The sequence below is a fragment of the Anoplophora glabripennis genome, unplaced genomic scaffold (assembly GCF_000390285.2).
Source record: "Anoplophora glabripennis isolate ALB-LARVAE unplaced genomic scaffold, Agla_2.0 scaffold252, whole genome shotgun sequence".
In the NCBI taxonomy this organism is placed as follows: Eukaryota; Metazoa; Arthropoda; class Insecta; order Coleoptera; family Cerambycidae; genus Anoplophora; species Anoplophora glabripennis.
Window position 1 is genome coordinate 571,943 of NW_019416370.1, and position 17,287 is coordinate 589,229.

The 17,287-nt window shown below is 38.7% G+C and overlaps 3 protein-coding genes across 4 annotated transcripts in view; 1 reads left to right on the top strand and 2 right to left on the bottom strand.

The window, feature by feature from the left end:
- LOC108910425 (flightin) overlaps window positions 1-808 on the top strand; it is a 19,786-nt gene extending 18,978 nt beyond the window's left edge. Inside the window, exon 3 of the mRNA XM_018715015.2 lies at window positions 409-808. Within this exon, the coding sequence (XP_018570531.1) occupies window positions 409-700 (292 nt within the window). The 3' untranslated portion in view covers window positions 701-808. The remainder of the gene's footprint in view (window positions 1-408) is intronic.
- Window positions 809-887: 79 nt separating this feature from the next.
- LOC108910423 (neurocalcin homolog) overlaps window positions 888-17,287 on the bottom strand; it is an 84,169-nt gene continuing 67,769 nt past the window's right edge. For both annotated transcript variants that reach the window (XM_018715012.2, XM_018715011.2), the window contains exons 2-4: window positions 5,034-5,158; window positions 3,334-3,641; window positions 888-3,270 (exon numbers count right to left, since the gene is read on the bottom strand). In XM_018715012.2, coding sequence (XP_018570528.1) covers window positions 3,076-3,270; window positions 3,334-3,641; window positions 5,034-5,103 — 573 coding nt within the window. In that variant the 5' untranslated portion in view covers window positions 5,104-5,158 and the 3' untranslated portion in view covers window positions 888-3,075. The remainder of the gene's footprint in view (window positions 3,271-3,333; window positions 3,642-5,033; window positions 5,159-17,287) is intronic.
- LOC108910424 (neuronal calcium sensor 2) overlaps window positions 5,579-17,287 on the bottom strand; it is a 39,384-nt gene continuing 27,675 nt past the window's right edge. Inside the window, exons 3-5 of the mRNA XM_018715013.1 lie at window positions 15,453-15,596; window positions 12,165-12,293; window positions 5,579-10,499 (exon numbers count right to left, since the gene is read on the bottom strand). Of these exons, the coding sequence (XP_018570529.1) occupies window positions 10,323-10,499; window positions 12,165-12,293; window positions 15,453-15,596 (450 nt within the window). The 3' untranslated portion in view covers window positions 5,579-10,322. The remainder of the gene's footprint in view (window positions 10,500-12,164; window positions 12,294-15,452; window positions 15,597-17,287) is intronic.

The following is a 17,287-nucleotide window of genomic DNA, read 5'->3' on the forward strand; positions in this document are numbered from 1 at the left end:
TTAACGTTGTGCCTCTTGTGATATAAACAATAATTATAATGAATATATTGGCAGACGGCTGGATACCAGTAATAATATTATTGGCATATTTTGAAGAATTATCAAAAACAATAAAAAATAAGTTGTTGCATATTTAAAAAAGACCTATTTATCTGTCAGTTTAGAGAAAGTATAGTGCTGTAAAGTATTTTCCATGGTAATGATTTATACATTCGTGAAAAAACTGTTTTCCTCACTTATTTGTTTAAATAGAAAAGTTAACTAATAAAAGTACTTGACTCACGAGATGAGAGACGTCTTGTATTATGTTCCTTTAGACAATTTTACAATAAACTCGCGGATAGGAATTTTTTCGATTAAAAATATAATTCGCATGTCCTATCAACCGATTCCGATAATTTCTTTCAGGCCTAAATTCCTGCCTTACAAATACATCTCCGAGTACCGGCGGAACTACTATGATGACATCATGGAAGTTCTGGCCAGCCGACGCAAAGGCATCCGTAGAAGAATCCCTCCAGCTCAGACCTGGGCCGAGAGGATTTGCAGGACACGCAGCAATCCCGTGTACAAGGTGGAGGCCTTCAACAGGCACTTAGACGACGTGAAGTTGGTTACCAAGTCGGAAATCAGCGGGGCGTTCTACAATTATTATTCCAAGGAGCAGTTCAATCGTCGTTTCTCCAGATTGCTGTTCTGAGACAGTCCTGGAGGATGTGTGGATTGAAAGATGATTTTCTTCGACTTCCGGAGAAACTGTTTGTAAATTACCGAGATTCTTTAATAAATTAACCGTATCAATTCTTAATTTAGTCCTAAAGGTAAAGAGAGCTTCCAGTTCCAACAATTATGTTGTCGCGAGTGGGGAGGAGTGAATTAAACTACGGTTAACATTTGATTAATGCATCAGCAATTTTATTTTTGATATTACATGTAGTAGACAAGTATTCATTGATAATCAAAACCACAATCGCGCAAGACATTAGGAAGATCAAGACATGTTCGGTGTGCTTGCAAGGCCTTCTGGACGGCCTGCTGTACAAAACTAATTGTCGGAAACAATCGACTAGATCTATTGCGTTTACGCGTTTGTTAGGCCTCGTTTGCACTTCAATTTTCACGAGTCAAGGCCAACTGCGCCAACCGACAAGGAATCCACTGCAATCGAAAAAATTGTTACCTCTTATTCCTCGTTTGTAATGGCGATATTATAGGATTCCTTTTCCGGTGCAGCCTGACCTCGCAGTTTTGTTATCTGTATTTAATAGTTTTCGAACACATCCTATTTGTTTTTTCAAGTCGAAAGAAGGTGCAGAACGTGATTACAGGGGGCTTAAAATATTCTTAAAACAAACCGGTTACCCGTTGCTTCTAAAACTAAAAGCAACTATGTATATTCGTTTCTTGACGGTACTGTCCGATAAAAAATATAACATCAAAAATTGTCTTTTACTGTTTACAGCCTTTAAAAGATGCAGAACGTTTATTGTGAGAACATTTCGAAAGCCCCTCGTATAATCGATGAAATGAGATTCAGAACGTGGCAGGTGAGGACGGGCCGACGGCCCGAAAGGGCCCTGATTGAAGTCCGCAAGCCGCAGCCCAGATAAGCACCATTTACCATTGAGATAACATTGGAACGTTACAATAAAATAGACCATCTACATTCAACTTCTTTGACATAAAAACTTTGAAAACAGTAACATTGAATTGATATATTTGAATAATAAGATTACTTGAGTTAAGTTATCAATAATATATAGTAGGTATAGTTCATCGAAGTTCAGAAAAGGTAGGGACCGGCTGCTTCGGGACTGCCGTCGGAACTTGCCCGCTGACCACTAAAAATCACTAAAACTAAGCATCTCTCGCGAGAAAAACGAGCGAACGGCGCTCACTGTTACTAATAAAATTGGACAAACAACCGTTAACAGATTCAACACGAATAATAAATCTATGTGTTAGTGTATCAGTCTCCGTATTGCTAAGCATATGAAATACATAGCTAACAACTGTGTTATTATATATTCGAGATTCTAAGAGCAGTCTCAATATCAAGCGCACGATATCCGACCCAAACTACGGAGTGCCGCCCTCTCGTTTTCCCCGCACGAAACCTGATCTACCTAAGATCGCAGTCGAGGAAACCTCAGCGGGTTCGAGCAACTCGAAGCAGCCGCGCCAAAAGAGCTCTGCTTAAAAACTTGCTTAATCGTTATCTTCACTAAATTAATTTTAAGATTAAATATACTGTTACTAAAACTATGCGAGGGTGAGCTTAACAATCCGCGGTTTATGGGACAAAAACAAGGTGATGTTGTCCGGGTTCTGCGTCTGGAGAACTAGCTGTAACTACAACAGAAAACTGTTCGTCTCTTGCTGGTTCTTTGCGCGGAAATCTTGGAAATTGGTAGGTATAGTAGAGTGTAGTAGGCGAAGTGGAACGGCAGTCGGGAATTTCCCGTTTTTCCGATGAAAACTCGGTGAATATGTCAAGTTGTGAAATATTTTCACTAAGGGGGAATGTATGTCGCAATATATTCACCAACTCAATTATTCCTTCGCATCTGAATTAAACTTGAGGTGCATCTGCAATTTTTTTCACATTCTTCACTTACCTTGAGTCCATATTTACTTCATTTTGATACATAAATAATAGACTTCACTAACGAATGATTTGTTATGAAAAAGGAATTTGGTCGTTAATGGAACCTCGCCAACCTTCGCAATAGACTCGAACGCGCGGCATGCTTCACGCCCCATGAGTATTGCTTTTATTTTCAAAAAAATATATCAAATTTCTAAGTGTAGCGTGTCGCTTTAAAAAATTGAGGTATATCCGTTACTTAACCTTGCACCCCAGCGAAGATCGACCGGAGGTCTCATTAACGATCGGGTCGAAAAACGGTAAAATTCCCGCCCTGCTTCCATTTCTCCGTTGAGTATTCTGATCAACTCCTACTATCCCCCGTTTCAAACCGGGATTTGGCCGAGTTAACCTCGCGATCACACAAGAGTGGTTGATGTACACAACTTAAGATGAGAATATGAGTCTTTCGTGGGGTTGGGGGAGGACTACTGGGCCTGCGGATCGCACTGCAGCAGTCGCACGATCGAGGGATCGCTCTTGGCGCCCTCGATGAACTCCTCCAGGCTCAGTTTGCCGTCCTTGTTGCGGTCCATCTGCCGGAAGATCTTGTCGGTGCGTTTCTCGGGCGTGCTCTCGTCTTCGGGCATCTTCATCACGGAGCCCACCATCTTGTATATGGCCTGAAAGGAAAAAGGAAACGTCACTAGCTTTCTAATCGCACGTATCGATGCGTGACCTCGTACCGTGACTATTTCGAGCATCTCCTGCCGGGAGATGTACCCGTTCCCGTCTAGGTCGTACATTGAGAACGCCCACTTGAGCTTCTGCTCGAGCTTGCCCCTGGAGGTGACGGAGAGCGCGCACAGGAACTCCCGGAAGTCGATGGTGCCGTCGCCGTTGGCGTCGAACGTGCGGAACACGTGTTCGGCGAACTTGCTCGCGTCGCCGTACGGGAAGAAGTTGCCGTAGATCTTCTTGAACTCGTCTACGGACAGGTGACCGCTGGGGCAGTCCTTGAGGAATCCTTTGTACCACTCCTGGATCTCGGCGTCTACAAAAAAATAAATAGAGAATATAAAAAAGACTTTTCATACAGTTGCTGCTTATTAAATTAATTGAATAAATTTGCTTCAATACTATTATTACTTTTTTTTTATTCATTTATTTCAATAGGACAAGTTTTATTTTTTTTTTGTTCCAAATGTGGGGCAAAGTAATCCCTTCTAGTTCTGAAACTGCAATTATGGGGCAAGAAATATATTTTTTTACTATCTGACGTTCGCAAAGAGCTTCGTTTCTGAAAACCAAAACGGTAACCTACAACCAAAAGTAAGTATTCCCTTTCGCATTCAGTTGTAGCGTTTTTGTTGCTCACAATTGCGATTTTAATTCAGTTTGATTGTAATATTCCCTTTTGTGAGTAAAAGTAAACAGGTGCCTTTGATTTTTTACAAAAAAATTCTTGAGTGACAGCAAAACGAGAACGCTTTGATATTAAATATAAAACAGTTTCACGTGAAAACATCGTACCTTCTGAAGAACAGAGAAAATTTATTTATTTCGCTTTTAACCTTACGTCCTTCATATTTGTACAATAAAAATAGTTAGCCGTGTTAGACACGAGTCAAGAGATCTTTTTATACAACCAAAATATTGAAATTAATACAGTGTAAACATATTCTTCCAATCCCAATTCAGATGATTTTCCGTTTGAGCGGGCAGTAAACTCAACATTAATATCTAGAGCGCTTCGTTATTGTCCCTCGAGGACAGGCTTTATTAAAATTCAAAGGCAAGCCTTCCCCAACAAACTTTTACGTATAAAGGGAAATATAAAACAGTTTAATCTGCTTGACGGAATTAGAATTTCAAATTGTTCGCGAGGAGCAGGAAAAAACCGAGGCGGGCTAGGCTGAACTGCACCGATAAGGCATATTAAAATCCTCTAGTATAATCTCGGGAGCGAATATAAATGCATATCCCGCGAGGGAAACGTGAAAGAGAAAATACGGGGCGGTAATTGTAATTTGGGCAAATAAAAGGTGTCCCAAAAGTATCACAGGATTCCAATTGTGCTCAATTTTCATACCGAAGAGTTGGCAGCATTGCGCGGCGTCATAGTTGTAGTATACACGTTGCAGTTAGACAAAATGGAGCGCTATACGATGGATGAGCGAGTGAAGGTTGTGAAAATTCATTACAGGTACGGAGAGCGTGTAGCCGAGACTGTGCGTGTAATTTTCGGTAGAAGGAACGCTCCGAATGAAACAATTGTGTACAAATTAGTTGCCAACTAATACTTGAAAACAGAAAAGGTTACCGAAACGCTTCCCTTTCTTTTGTTTCAACAAATTATAGAAAATTATGTATTAAAACTGAAGTTTTTCATTTACAACAGAGTAACCGTGCAAACTCGGTACAATTATCCTTTCGACTTTCTTACCTGAGAATTCCGTGTTTTGTTTGAGATCCTCCAGCACCTCCGGCTTCAATTTGCTGTTCTGCTTCCCCATGACTAAGCTAAATTCCGTTCAGCTTCTCTCACCCCCCTAATGCTCCTTCCGTTCCCTGAGAACAAAAAAAAAACGCCAAACGACGGTTTAAGTAATCGCTTTCTTTTCTATTTCAAGGCTACTGCTTCAAAATAAATATCAACTCTTCCATATTCCAACACCAACCAATCTCAACTTATCATTTACAAGAGTCTAAATGGAACAACGACAACACAATGTTTTGATCTTTATAATTATAATAATGATAATATCTCTACCCCTCACCTTCATCGCAAGTCGGAGACTTGTGCGGGAGAGGGGGCGGTATATTATTATTCAGTAGGCCGTACGTGCGCCCAGGAATGACTTACGTATACTGAAAATTATATTTTTAAATGATTCAAAAAACGAATTGGGTTTTTGTTGTTGGTGTACATGTTTCGTGAAATTCAAAACCATTCACACTTGCTGCCACGCACGCAAGAAAAACCACCAATTTGTCCAAATATGTATATCATTTAATTGTCATAATATTAAGTGATAAAAATCCAAAGATTATCTGCCATCAATATGTGTTAATTATATAATTTATTCCTAAGAAAATGCCTCTGGCCTCAATATTACTACACCATCGCGAGGCGAACCATCCAAGGTCTTCGGACAGTTCTCATAGATTACCACTAAATATAAAAATATACAAAAACTTAACTGAGTACAAAATAATAGACGAGACTACACGCTAAAAAATAAACGCTTGCCAAAGTACCATTACATCACTTGACAATCTTTTGTCTCAAAGATAACCGACGCCATGCCTCAGGGATCCATTCTCGGGCCGCTTACGCTTACGCATTTAATAAATGTAACGTTACTCGCCGCAAGCGTCTACTTGTACAAATATCGCAGGAACCTAAGATCTAAAACACTTAGCAAGAACCATGGATGGTCCCTCACACTTCCGGTCGCGGGACTCCTCCTGGTGTACAGGGCGAAGCGACGGTCCCGCGCCCGTCACAAAATCCAAATGCTTATTTTTAACGAACATCTAGAAGTAGCATAATAATATATTATACAATATGTGCAAGTAGAAAAATATGAATAGACATAATCGATCCAAACATCTCCCACTATAAAAGGTGAACGATGTATCACATCTCTGTTACCAATTTCTCTTTATGTGACGCTTCAGTGTCAAAAACGTACGAAAGAAACGGAGTAGGCTGACTAGCCAGGTTGCGCCGTCGGTTTTTGGCCGGATTGAGAACAAGTTTCTGGGTCAGCCGCGACATTTGCGATTAGCGGTTATATAAGGGGGTTATAAAAGTGTTGTTTAAATGTTATTTCTAGTAGAACGAAACGGTAAGTCCATTAGGAATGGTCCCGCATGCGATATGTCGTGTTTTGGACTTGCTGTGTTAAAAATAACCAACATGAAACGTGCCGATATTTTTTTCTGATTACAAGTTCTTGCGAATTGCGGAAAACGAACGTGTTTTTTGTATAAGGACTACAGTAATCAGTAACTGTGATTACCGATCTTGATATGTCAAATTTTTTAATGACTCTACCAGCAGTAGCTTCTACCAAAAACTATAAGATCAGTTGTTGGGACGTAGATCGTTATAGACCAATAACTAAAATAATTTTTACGTTCTGACGACGATTCCGTAAGACCACGTTCCAGTGTGGAAATGTACTTTGTAGTTGTAGTTCTATAAGTAGCGCTAACATCGTTGATAATTATTGACGTTACTTATGAGTTCCAAGACTTTAAAGATCTGCATAACGTTAGAAAACTATAAAAATTACTTGAAAGTGGTTGCAAATTTGGAACCATACTCAACTTCTGAACACTCAAAGGTTGTTACATTGGCAACTACCATGTCCCCAGAACAAGGAGAGCTGCTTAGCCACATAACTGTAATCAGAAGTGGTCGGAAATACGTATCCCTGCCCTTGAAAGAAAAAATAACGTAATTTCAAGTGTCTTTCAAAATCGAGCCCCCGTTGGTCGAAAAACCATCGACCTTCCGCGGAAGCCAATAACGAGCGAGACGTACACTTCTTGGCAGATGTTCCGCAGGCAGTTTTTACTGGCGCGACATCAATCAGAACGGCCCCTCGTAAAAGCCCACGGCTGACCTCTGCCCTTTGTTTTCTCCGGCCGCAAAAACCAACAGACATTCCGGTTGACTTACCCGCCATCCTGATGTGGCCGGCGCGCCCGTCGAAAAACACAAACGACGCTTTTCCCGTCCCGGCGAAGGGGGACGCAAAAGGGAAACGCGAAAAATCCCGTCAAGACGGCTCGCGGCACAGGACCACCGGACGGCGCGTTACAGTGGGGTCCAAAAGAATACTGGGAATGGTGTGTATAGAGTACGAGAGGGTGTTCCTGCGTGGAAGCCGTGAACATCGATTCACTACGGCGGTTTACGTGTAGAACGCGATCGCATTTGCATGTAAACAGTTTTCTGTAACGCCTGCACTTGCTTCTGGTATCGATTTCCGCTTGGAAAGGCAATTGTAGCGAAGAAATTCGAAGATGAGATAGCGTCGGTGGTGTTTGGGTCCGCTATTCCTCTTCCCGGCGACGACATATCAACTACATCGGTTAGTTAATGCCACGCCATGAAGGAGGAATTAATAGCATTGCAATACTCTTTTTAAAACGTGGGTGATCTCGTTTGATGCAGTCTGACCTTGATTTTACATCGCCATTTATTTGTATACGCAACGTCATCAGTATAAGGGTTGTACGTCTAATACTTCCAATAAAGACCAAAATAAATAAAGTTCTATGCAACATTGCAAGAAAAAAACAATTTATATGCGACTTTACGAAGTTCAAGATCAAAATTTAACCATGTACTTTTCCAAACGTCACTTTACTTTATGCAAGAATATGTTTTTAATTGTGAACTCATAAGAGAAAATGAATGACAATGTTGTCAGATCCTTGGGCTTGAACTAGAGGTCTGGCAACAATGTCAATAATTTTCTGTTGTTTTTACCGTTTCCCGAATTGCGTTCTCTTCGCGAATTGTCGTTCGGCAGCAGTTGAGGTGTTAAATTGTCATCAGTTGTCAGTTGGTTATAAAATTATTGTTAGTTATCGTGTCTTGTTTATTACCTAACACCAGAGTGACGTGTTGTTGATACTGCCAGCGTTATTCCTTGCTCTGAACTTGAACTACAATGTCAAACATGCTTAAACGCTTAATATAAACATTGTAAGTGATACTGGAACATCGATATCCTATTACTTGTATTTCCATACAGCTTTGAGCTTCGAGGTCAATTTATAAATTGACCCGTATTGCGAAGTATACACTTTTCGCAGTAAATAAATGTTTACCAATTTCTGGTAATACTTCATTTTTGCCGAAGACCTCTAAAATAGTATCAATAGACTGTTCCCTTCCCAAGCTCCAAATTATTTAAGTTTTGGAACAAAGGTTGTCAAATTTAGGCAGCTTTTTCAATAAGTACTGTAATATAAAATATTGGAAGAAAACTCGCGAAACCGACGTTCAAGGCTTCCAAGCACGGCCCAACCGAAGATTTGAAAGACCCAGGAACCCCGAACAGTGCCAAAGCCCTCATCCGATATGTGCCAAAAATGTCGAGGGACATTGATCGAGGGCGGGCGAACTTCGAAGAATTGTCAGACGCTAGAATTCGGCAAGGTGACCTAAAGGGACAGGTTACATGTATATGATATGCTTAAAATGTAGAGTACATCCAAATATTTTTAACAACACCTAGTTTGTCGCACCCCGACGACGTGGTCGTCTACCAAGCCCTAAGTTTACTCCTCTATAACTTACTTTGTATATCTAGAAATGCTTCAGGTATGAGCAAGAGAGTTAAGCTAGTTTTTTTCCCGAAATGCTTATAGCCGGAGCCCACGTATATGGATACCGCTTAAAGTCGGCGCCGAGGTATGACGGCTCCAATTAAATGCAACTTCCCCGCCAGCGTATAGTCTTGCAACGGATTAAGGGGTGTACTAGACGCGCTTCTCCTAAGGCTATGAGATATCAGAAGGGATCACACTCAGTATTGCGTTAATTGACTTTTCCGTGTTTAGCTTTTGGTCTCTTATTTAGATTTGATTGTTTAAGGAGGTTTTTACGGCACAGCGACCCCACGCCTCAACGAGAAGGCTGCCAAAACGACGTTTTCGAAAATTCTTTGATGCCTTGTAACAAAGGACGATAGGCCATAGGAACAATTGTATTATTTTTTTGGGTCCGAAATTTCAAGTGGTCCGTTCGTTCTTGGCAGAACCTTCTTGTAGGAAACGCGTTGTCGCCGGCAAATATGAGTTTTATTTATATTTAAATGATGCACATCCACAGAAACATGGTTTAGTGAGTTCATTCAGTCACGTATACATCAATATAGCCATTTAGACGACAAAATTAGTGTGGATGTAAAATCTAGTCCGAAATTCAAAGATTATGTGGAAGAAGATGCGGCGTACGACTATTTTGTAGCGCGCATTGTGCGGGGTTGTGTTAACGTGTTAGTGTTTTAAGTTGCTAGGATTAATATGGCGAACAAGTACATGTACACAAGTAACCGTACGGTAAAATACAACAGTGGATGTTATAAGTATGCGTTAAAACGAAAATTGTTACTTTCTAGGAGATCAGCGTTTAGAAACTTAATAATAAAAATATAATTGTGCCTTTTGCAACGCGAAACGATCATCTATCACAAAATATATATAAAACCTGTACTCTTATCTATCTTAAATTATTTTGTGCAGTATTGGACTCTATGCTAGGACTGTGTTCTTCTTTTACCGCTACAACATTTTAATGACGTGTTTATCACATTTACTTTTTTATGATTCATCATTTTATTGTTTGTTTCTTGATTTAAGGTACTTATTTAATATTTAGTGGTGTTTACTCCGCGCGAGACGTTAAGAGAAAACTGGTGAGGGGGGTGGTGGGCAAGCCTCCCTTGAATCCGTATGAAAAGTACACCCGAAAGCTGAGACGCGCGGTGAAAAGCTGAAAGAGAGAGAGAGACAGAACGAAACGCAGCAACGAAAGTTAACCGCTAAGACCTATCCCGTCGATGTTCTTTTGTTCGGTTCCTCGACTACAAAACCGGATGTGCGTGGTGGGTACTGTGGGTGGGCTGATGTACCGCATGTCGCGTCCAAAATAAGTCTCTGAAAGTGCGAACCCCGTCTGGGTGGGTTTTGCCGGCGCTTACGCGGATTAGGGCGCGAGCATCTTCGACAGCTCCTCGTCCTGCAGGCAGCCCTTGAGGAACTCCTCCTGGGTGAGCTGGCCGTCGTTGTTCTCGTCCATCTTGGCGAAGATGTTCTTGGCCCGCTCCTCGGCCGAGTCGGCTGGCCGGTTGGACGAGCAGGCGCCCAACATGTCGTAGATGGCCTGCGGAACAAGAATTAATATACGATACAGAACATACGATACAGGAACTCGTGTCAATAGCAGGCGCAGGGTACCCAGTAAGGTTTTCTCTTGGTACAAAGTCGTTCTATAAATGAGACTCTATGAAAAGTGCTGTGTGATAATAAAATGCAGTCCGTACAATACTTGTCGAGACAGAAGTGCAAGAAAAGACCCGAAGAAACAGGCCTTCGTATCTGCACACAGTATGCGCTGTAAGCTGCCAATGTCTTTCTACCTCGGGTGTCGAATGCGGTTAATTCCAAAAAAGTGATGCAGGGGTCTTCTTGAAATTCTATGTCAACAAATATCGTAGGATATTTATTTTTTTGATTACCGAATGTTACTGAAATTCGTTTTGGAAGTCATTTATTCGGTAGATCTTTACTAACAGTTCCAAAGACAACGAAAGGAGAAAAGTACGGATAATACCTTGAAATATTGCCAAAACCTCTAAATACTTAAGTTTTTAGGGAATTTCAAGTATTTTGTGGTTTTTGAGGTCCGAAATTTTCGATGTAAGTATTTTAAACCCTTTCGTACTTCTGGAGTATGTTTTTCGAAATATTTTGTACAAGTACACTTGACAACAAAATTATTGCACACAAATTTTACACCGAAATTTCGCCATTTTTGTAATGCGCATAGCTCCGTCAATTTTCATCGTATTAAGGCGATTTTTTTTTCATTTTGTAGGTAATTATCTGTACTTTCTATGTACATATTTGTAATTGGGGATTTTTTTTTGAACAATTTTAAGGAGTTTTTAAGTATTTCGAATTTTTTACCTCGAAGCTATCTCATTAAAATACAATCTAATAAAGCAATAAGAGCAATAACTAACGACCAATAAAACGATTACAAAACATAACGTGTCGGCATTATGCAAAGTTAACGTTCGTCTTCGTTACTTGATCCAGACACTAATTTGTCTCGTTAAGGAAGAAATATGGATAACATTAAAAAGTTTAAGGGGCACGTAAAAGCAATTACCAAGTAACTGCGCCCCTGGTCTTGTAATATGGAACTACAACCTCGCTAGCACCGGGTAAGCCATTCCCCAACTAACTTTTCAATCCACTTACACATTTGTCTCAAATGCAGGAGTGTTATTTACATTAAATTATACCAAAACTCTCAAAATATGAACACTTTCTTAGAACAGGATAATACAGAACTACGTTGAAAATATCTGCTTTCGATACCAGTACTACAAATGTTGAATGGAGATCATTCACGTTATATTCCTAAAATCCTACAGAAAGTGTTATTTATCGCCTGCGGATTTTCTTTCTATTCTCAGGCGAATGGAAATACAATTTCGATGTTACGCGTTATATTTTAGATTCATTTCCTTGGTATTCAAAGTGTCATATGCCCCGGGACAAATAATTTTCCCACTACGTTTGGAACCGTATATTTCAATTTTCCCCGAACGTTTTCCGACGCTCGCACTAGCTAAGATATACGGACAGACACTGGACTGGATCTAAATACAATACATTTCTTTGAATTAGTTTAATTCCTTCACAGTAGAGTAAAAAACAAATATTATTATAATATGTATGTGGTTCTAAATCGTCTGCACATGCGTAAATGACAGCTCAGGATACTGCAGACCTATTTATGTAGGGTGTTGTAGCTTACCTGTACGATCTTCGTCATCTCCTGAATGTCTATGACACCGTTGCCGTCGACGTCGTACATGCGGAAGGCCCACTTGAGCTTCTCCTCGGGAGTGCCGCTCGACGTCACATCGATCGCCAAGAGGAACTCCTGCAACGCAAACGGGCGCTTAATAATTTAGGAGAGGACGCCTTGCCTTGGGGCTACCAGAGCGACAAGCGATTAGGATGGCGCACTCGGAATACCCCGACCGCACATTATTGGACGGCACAGTGACATACTTTTACGGTATTCCAGTGCGGGATCCGCAGATGCTGTTTCCTAGTTTTTTAAGAAAACAAACATTTCTAATCTTATTTGAATTAGTACAAATGAATGTCCTTGTTCGTCATTTTTATTTCACAGACCAGTAGGTTTAAGTATAATTTTTACGGAAATTAAAATCGCGTTTGCACACCTTCCAAACAATTGTGCATTTAACAGTAATATTTCAGTTGGTAGATACGGCACAGTGTAGTTTTTTAAACTTAACAAACGTAAACCAGAGTAAAACCCACCCTGCGTTTTTGTAGGTCGAACATGCGGCTTCTTTGGAGCTAAGCTCAAGGGCCCTCTAAACCTCACCTTTGTTAAGACCCTCTTTATGGCAAAGCAAGTTACGCGGGGTAGGACGAGCGACATATTTACTTTTATTGATGTAAATACTCAACGGTTCAAACGAAAAATTTTTTATAGTACAGTCATTGAAGCTGAAAATCAGCTGTAACCTCCGAATTCTCTGAAACTGCATGGATTTGCATGAAAATTTAGAATAAGGCTCATCTTAGGCTCAAGTTCAAAAATGACATAAGTCCGATTGGCGCTTTTTGTTTTTTTAGGGGTAAAAACTGCCCCTAAGTGGAAAAAATTGAAATAATTTAGTTTTAAGCATTTTATTGATAAAAATCTTGTTCAAGCACAAAGATTAAATAATGTTTCATGTTCTATGATATATTTGATCTTTTCGAACCTTTATTTAACCCTTAAAAACTAACCCTATGCAAAAAATAACGATAAAAAATTACTTTTTAAAGATTTGGAATGATTAAATCGTGCAATTATTTAAAATAATAGTTACCTTATAGCTAATAAAAGAATTTTTCCCTTTCAACCCCTAAAAACCACCCCTGTATTGACAAAAATGATATAAAATTACTTTTTAAAAGCTTGGAATGCTTTAACGGTGCAATTATTTAAAATAAAAATTCCCTCATTGCTTATGAAAGATTTTGTATCTCATAACACTTTTCAACCCTTATAAATCACCCCTGTGCTAAAAAAAATGATAAAAAATTACGTTTTAAATCTTGGAATGCCATAATTGTGCAATAATTTAAAATAAAAATTCCCTTATATTGTTTATGAAAGAATATTTTACTTTTGCCATTTTCAACTAGGGTATAAACTACTCTTTTACCAATATTAATGTAAAATATTTTTATTATAATCGATTTTTAAATATAATCGATCATAAAAAATTGAATATTTATATTATAATCGATTTTTAAATATAATCAATCATAAAAAAAGTGCTAAGCTGCATATAAATAATCACACTAATTTTTTTTACTTATTTTATTTGTATAATATTTCAATTTAAATATAAAAATGTTTCAATAATATAATAATTCACTAAAGTTTACAATCATTAGAATTACTGTCTAAAAGCTTTTCTTCTTCTTCAATTGGTGGACAAATCTGGCAGTTATCTCCACAGCATGTTCCACAAGTTGAACTGCAGAACAAACCAACTCTTCGGCAACCACAAGTCACACCCTTTTTTGCAGTTGCAAAAGATCATTTTCAGTAGTTCTTGTGGTGCAGATGAGTCCAAAGTTTTTATAGGGTGTAAATAATTTTGAATTTTAACCCATCCCCAATCAGATGGAATGTGTGTGTATGTATGTACATATATATGTGTGATGTACACAGACATCTACCTGTATCAACTTTTATACACGCTGACGCGTACTTGAATTCTAACATTTTGCTCCAAAATTAAGAAAGCCTATTTTGCTCCGAAAAAATTTTTTTACAATAACTCGGTTAATTTTGAAGCTATAGTATGGAGGAGGGTGTCCAACAGGGTGGAAGCGTCAATCGCCCCTATGTCACTAATGTTCATTGACCTTTTCTCTAACCAATCCAAATCCATCTGCCAAATTTCAAGTCGGTCGGTTCAGTTTCAAAGAATTCGGAGATGAAAAGCTTCAATGACTGTACTATTAGGAATTTTTTCAATAGAACTTTTTAGTCCGCGTTTCGAATGGAACGAACGAAAGATCTTCACTTTAGTAGCCTGTGGACGCACAATGAATTCTTTTCATTCAGCAAATAAAAATTAGCATAGTTCCCATTAACGATGTTTGGATTTTTTAGGGGATTGCTGTATTATGTAGCAGAGTTAAAATATGCCGAAAAGAAGCAAGTCCTTACTTTAAGACAATACGTTTTTAAGAACCAAAGATTCTATGTAGCTAAAAAGTGAATGCTTTCACCGAAATTACGTCCTTTGCTTTGAGAAGTGCAATGAGCCAGACATTGTTTTAAAATGGGAAATATTTAATTTAAATTGCAAAGCACGAAAGTTGTTTGGTAACACAATATCAATGTCATGTCGCGTACATTGCACAAATTGGTTAGTGACATGTTAAAACACCCAACTTTGACAAGTTTAACGTCTCTTTGTAATTTACTGGCCACTGGGAAACACATAAAAAACATATTGTCGCTGTCGCTGCAAACTGCGCCGATCGAGAGATGAAACGATTTTTGATTGCTGCATTTTATAGCACATTAATGAAATTCTACAATGAACACCACAACAACAAAATCTGGTGGTTTTGCATTGATTCTCGCGAATGAATATCTTTCTCTGTTCTTGTTCATTAAATGAAAAATCGGCCTGGCAACAAAAAAGAAAGGGGGTTTCTAAAACAATTTCCGGATTGTGCCTCGGGAGTATTAGCACAGTTAATAGGAACATAATCAAGTACGCCTCGAACAAATTGATCGACGGAGTGCGGAACTGCGGGATTTCCCGCAGGATGTCTTCCCCGAACTTATTGGGATATCGGAAGTAACTTTGGTGGCGTGGCGAAGACTTTATTACGCCGAACAGATTGCTTGTTAAGCCCCAAAGGTCTATTGCAGTCTCTCCACTTAATAAAACCGATGATGGATGTGAAATATACGGTGTTTAATAGTTTGCCATGATTTTGAAGGAATTAAAGCAATTGCTAAATCGAAAATGTTAAGTTCGTTTCTTACCTTGAAGTCGATATACCCGTTTTTGTCCATGTCGAAGGTTCTGAAAACGTGATCGCAGAATTCCTCTGCGTTACCTGATGGGAAGAACATCTTGTACATGTCTACGAATTTGGCGGGTGTCAATCGGCCATTGGGACAGTCTTGCTGCAACAGAAAATCGCTATTTACATGCTCAGTTCATTTTTCATAAGCGACTTAACTAATACATGTTTGATTCATGTTGGAAACAGTGGTAAAAAATGTTTAATATGCTCGAACGAATCTCGAATTACTAAAATTCAACATTTTTTATATAAAAGGGGCTTAAAATATCTTAAATGATCTTTAGAGAATAAAAAGAAAATTCTTTAAACATGAAATACACGATATCACTTTTAATTAGTTGACTGTAAAAAAATCTCGTTTCTCATCAACTTCGTTTGTAATTTAAAGGAAAAAAAACGGTAAACACAGAAAACGTAATAGGATATTTAAAGATCGCTTTGTAAATAATCTCGCATTACTTAAACGAAATTTACAAATTATTTTTCAGCAAAATAATTAAAATTCAGATAAAGAAATAATTACATTTTTGATGTATATTTTTACATGTTTATTATGAAACTTATTAGTTGGACCAATTCTAGATTTCACGATATAGGGGCATTTTTCAAGAATAGAATCACGCTATCCATGACTCCACACACCGTCTTTTGTTTCCCGGATGTACAAAAATGGCGCTGCAGAGAGGAATCCACGAAAAAAGTCGAAGAAAATAGATTTTCGCCATTTTTTTTTCACGACACACTCCCCCTCCTCCGCTTTTTTACCCGGGGGCGTATTGGTTTATCTGAAGACACCCCATTATTTAGGTTAAAGTTCATTCAGACCTCCCCCCTAATGGCCCTACGCTTTCTGTCGCAGATGGGCGGTTTCGCGAAATTCGAGCAGCGTTTTTTTTTGTAAATAGCTTTCCATAAAGGCCTTTTAAAGTGACAAGGCTCATAAATCGGAGAAGAGAAAGAGTTTCCTAGCGTTGGCGTTACCTGGATATCTTAACGCTTTCGCGGGGATGTCAGGGAAATTATCTAATGAAATATGTCTTATATTCTCTTATATTTTTCTCTTACATCCCCTTCATACTAAATGTACTTTGTAGCGCTCTACGAGGGGATAAAGTAAAGAAATTGTAAATATACCGCTTTATTTTAAGTATTCACCGGCCGCTATGAACAACGTCTAGCAAACGACTGAAATTTAACATTCAAAACACCACGGCTCTCAGCTAGAAGCAATGTATGTTTCATATTTTTTGTCAACTTTTTGTTTTATTCTTCACATTTGTGTTATTTGTAAGTTTGTATATATTTCTTCTTTCTCTCTTTTATATTTCATTCTTTTTTTTTTTTTGTTACATTTCTATAACAGGCTTAACATGTCCTGTTATAGGGCGTTACCTGTTGGAAGCGTATTTTTTTAAATTTTGGATACATTGAATAAATTATTTAGACTGAATACAGTATAGAAAGATGCAAAATAACAAGGTAACTGTAACATATATATCTTACACGAAAAAGCCTGTAAGGAAAGCAAGCTGTGATTATAGAACCGTTGGAAAATTGCCTCGACCTTATTTCATCCACGTATTTACTGATCAATACTGTAAAGCACATACTAAACCTTATTCAAGACATTATCGACCACGAAAATGCAATTTCTGTTGGTAATTACACAGACCCGAGCAAAGCCGTGTGGATTTTGCGGAGACCGATAAAATACTGCTAGAATTAAAACAGATTAGGAACAAATCGATGGGTTAGGGTTAGATTCTCGTCTTTATATACCGATAGGTCTTT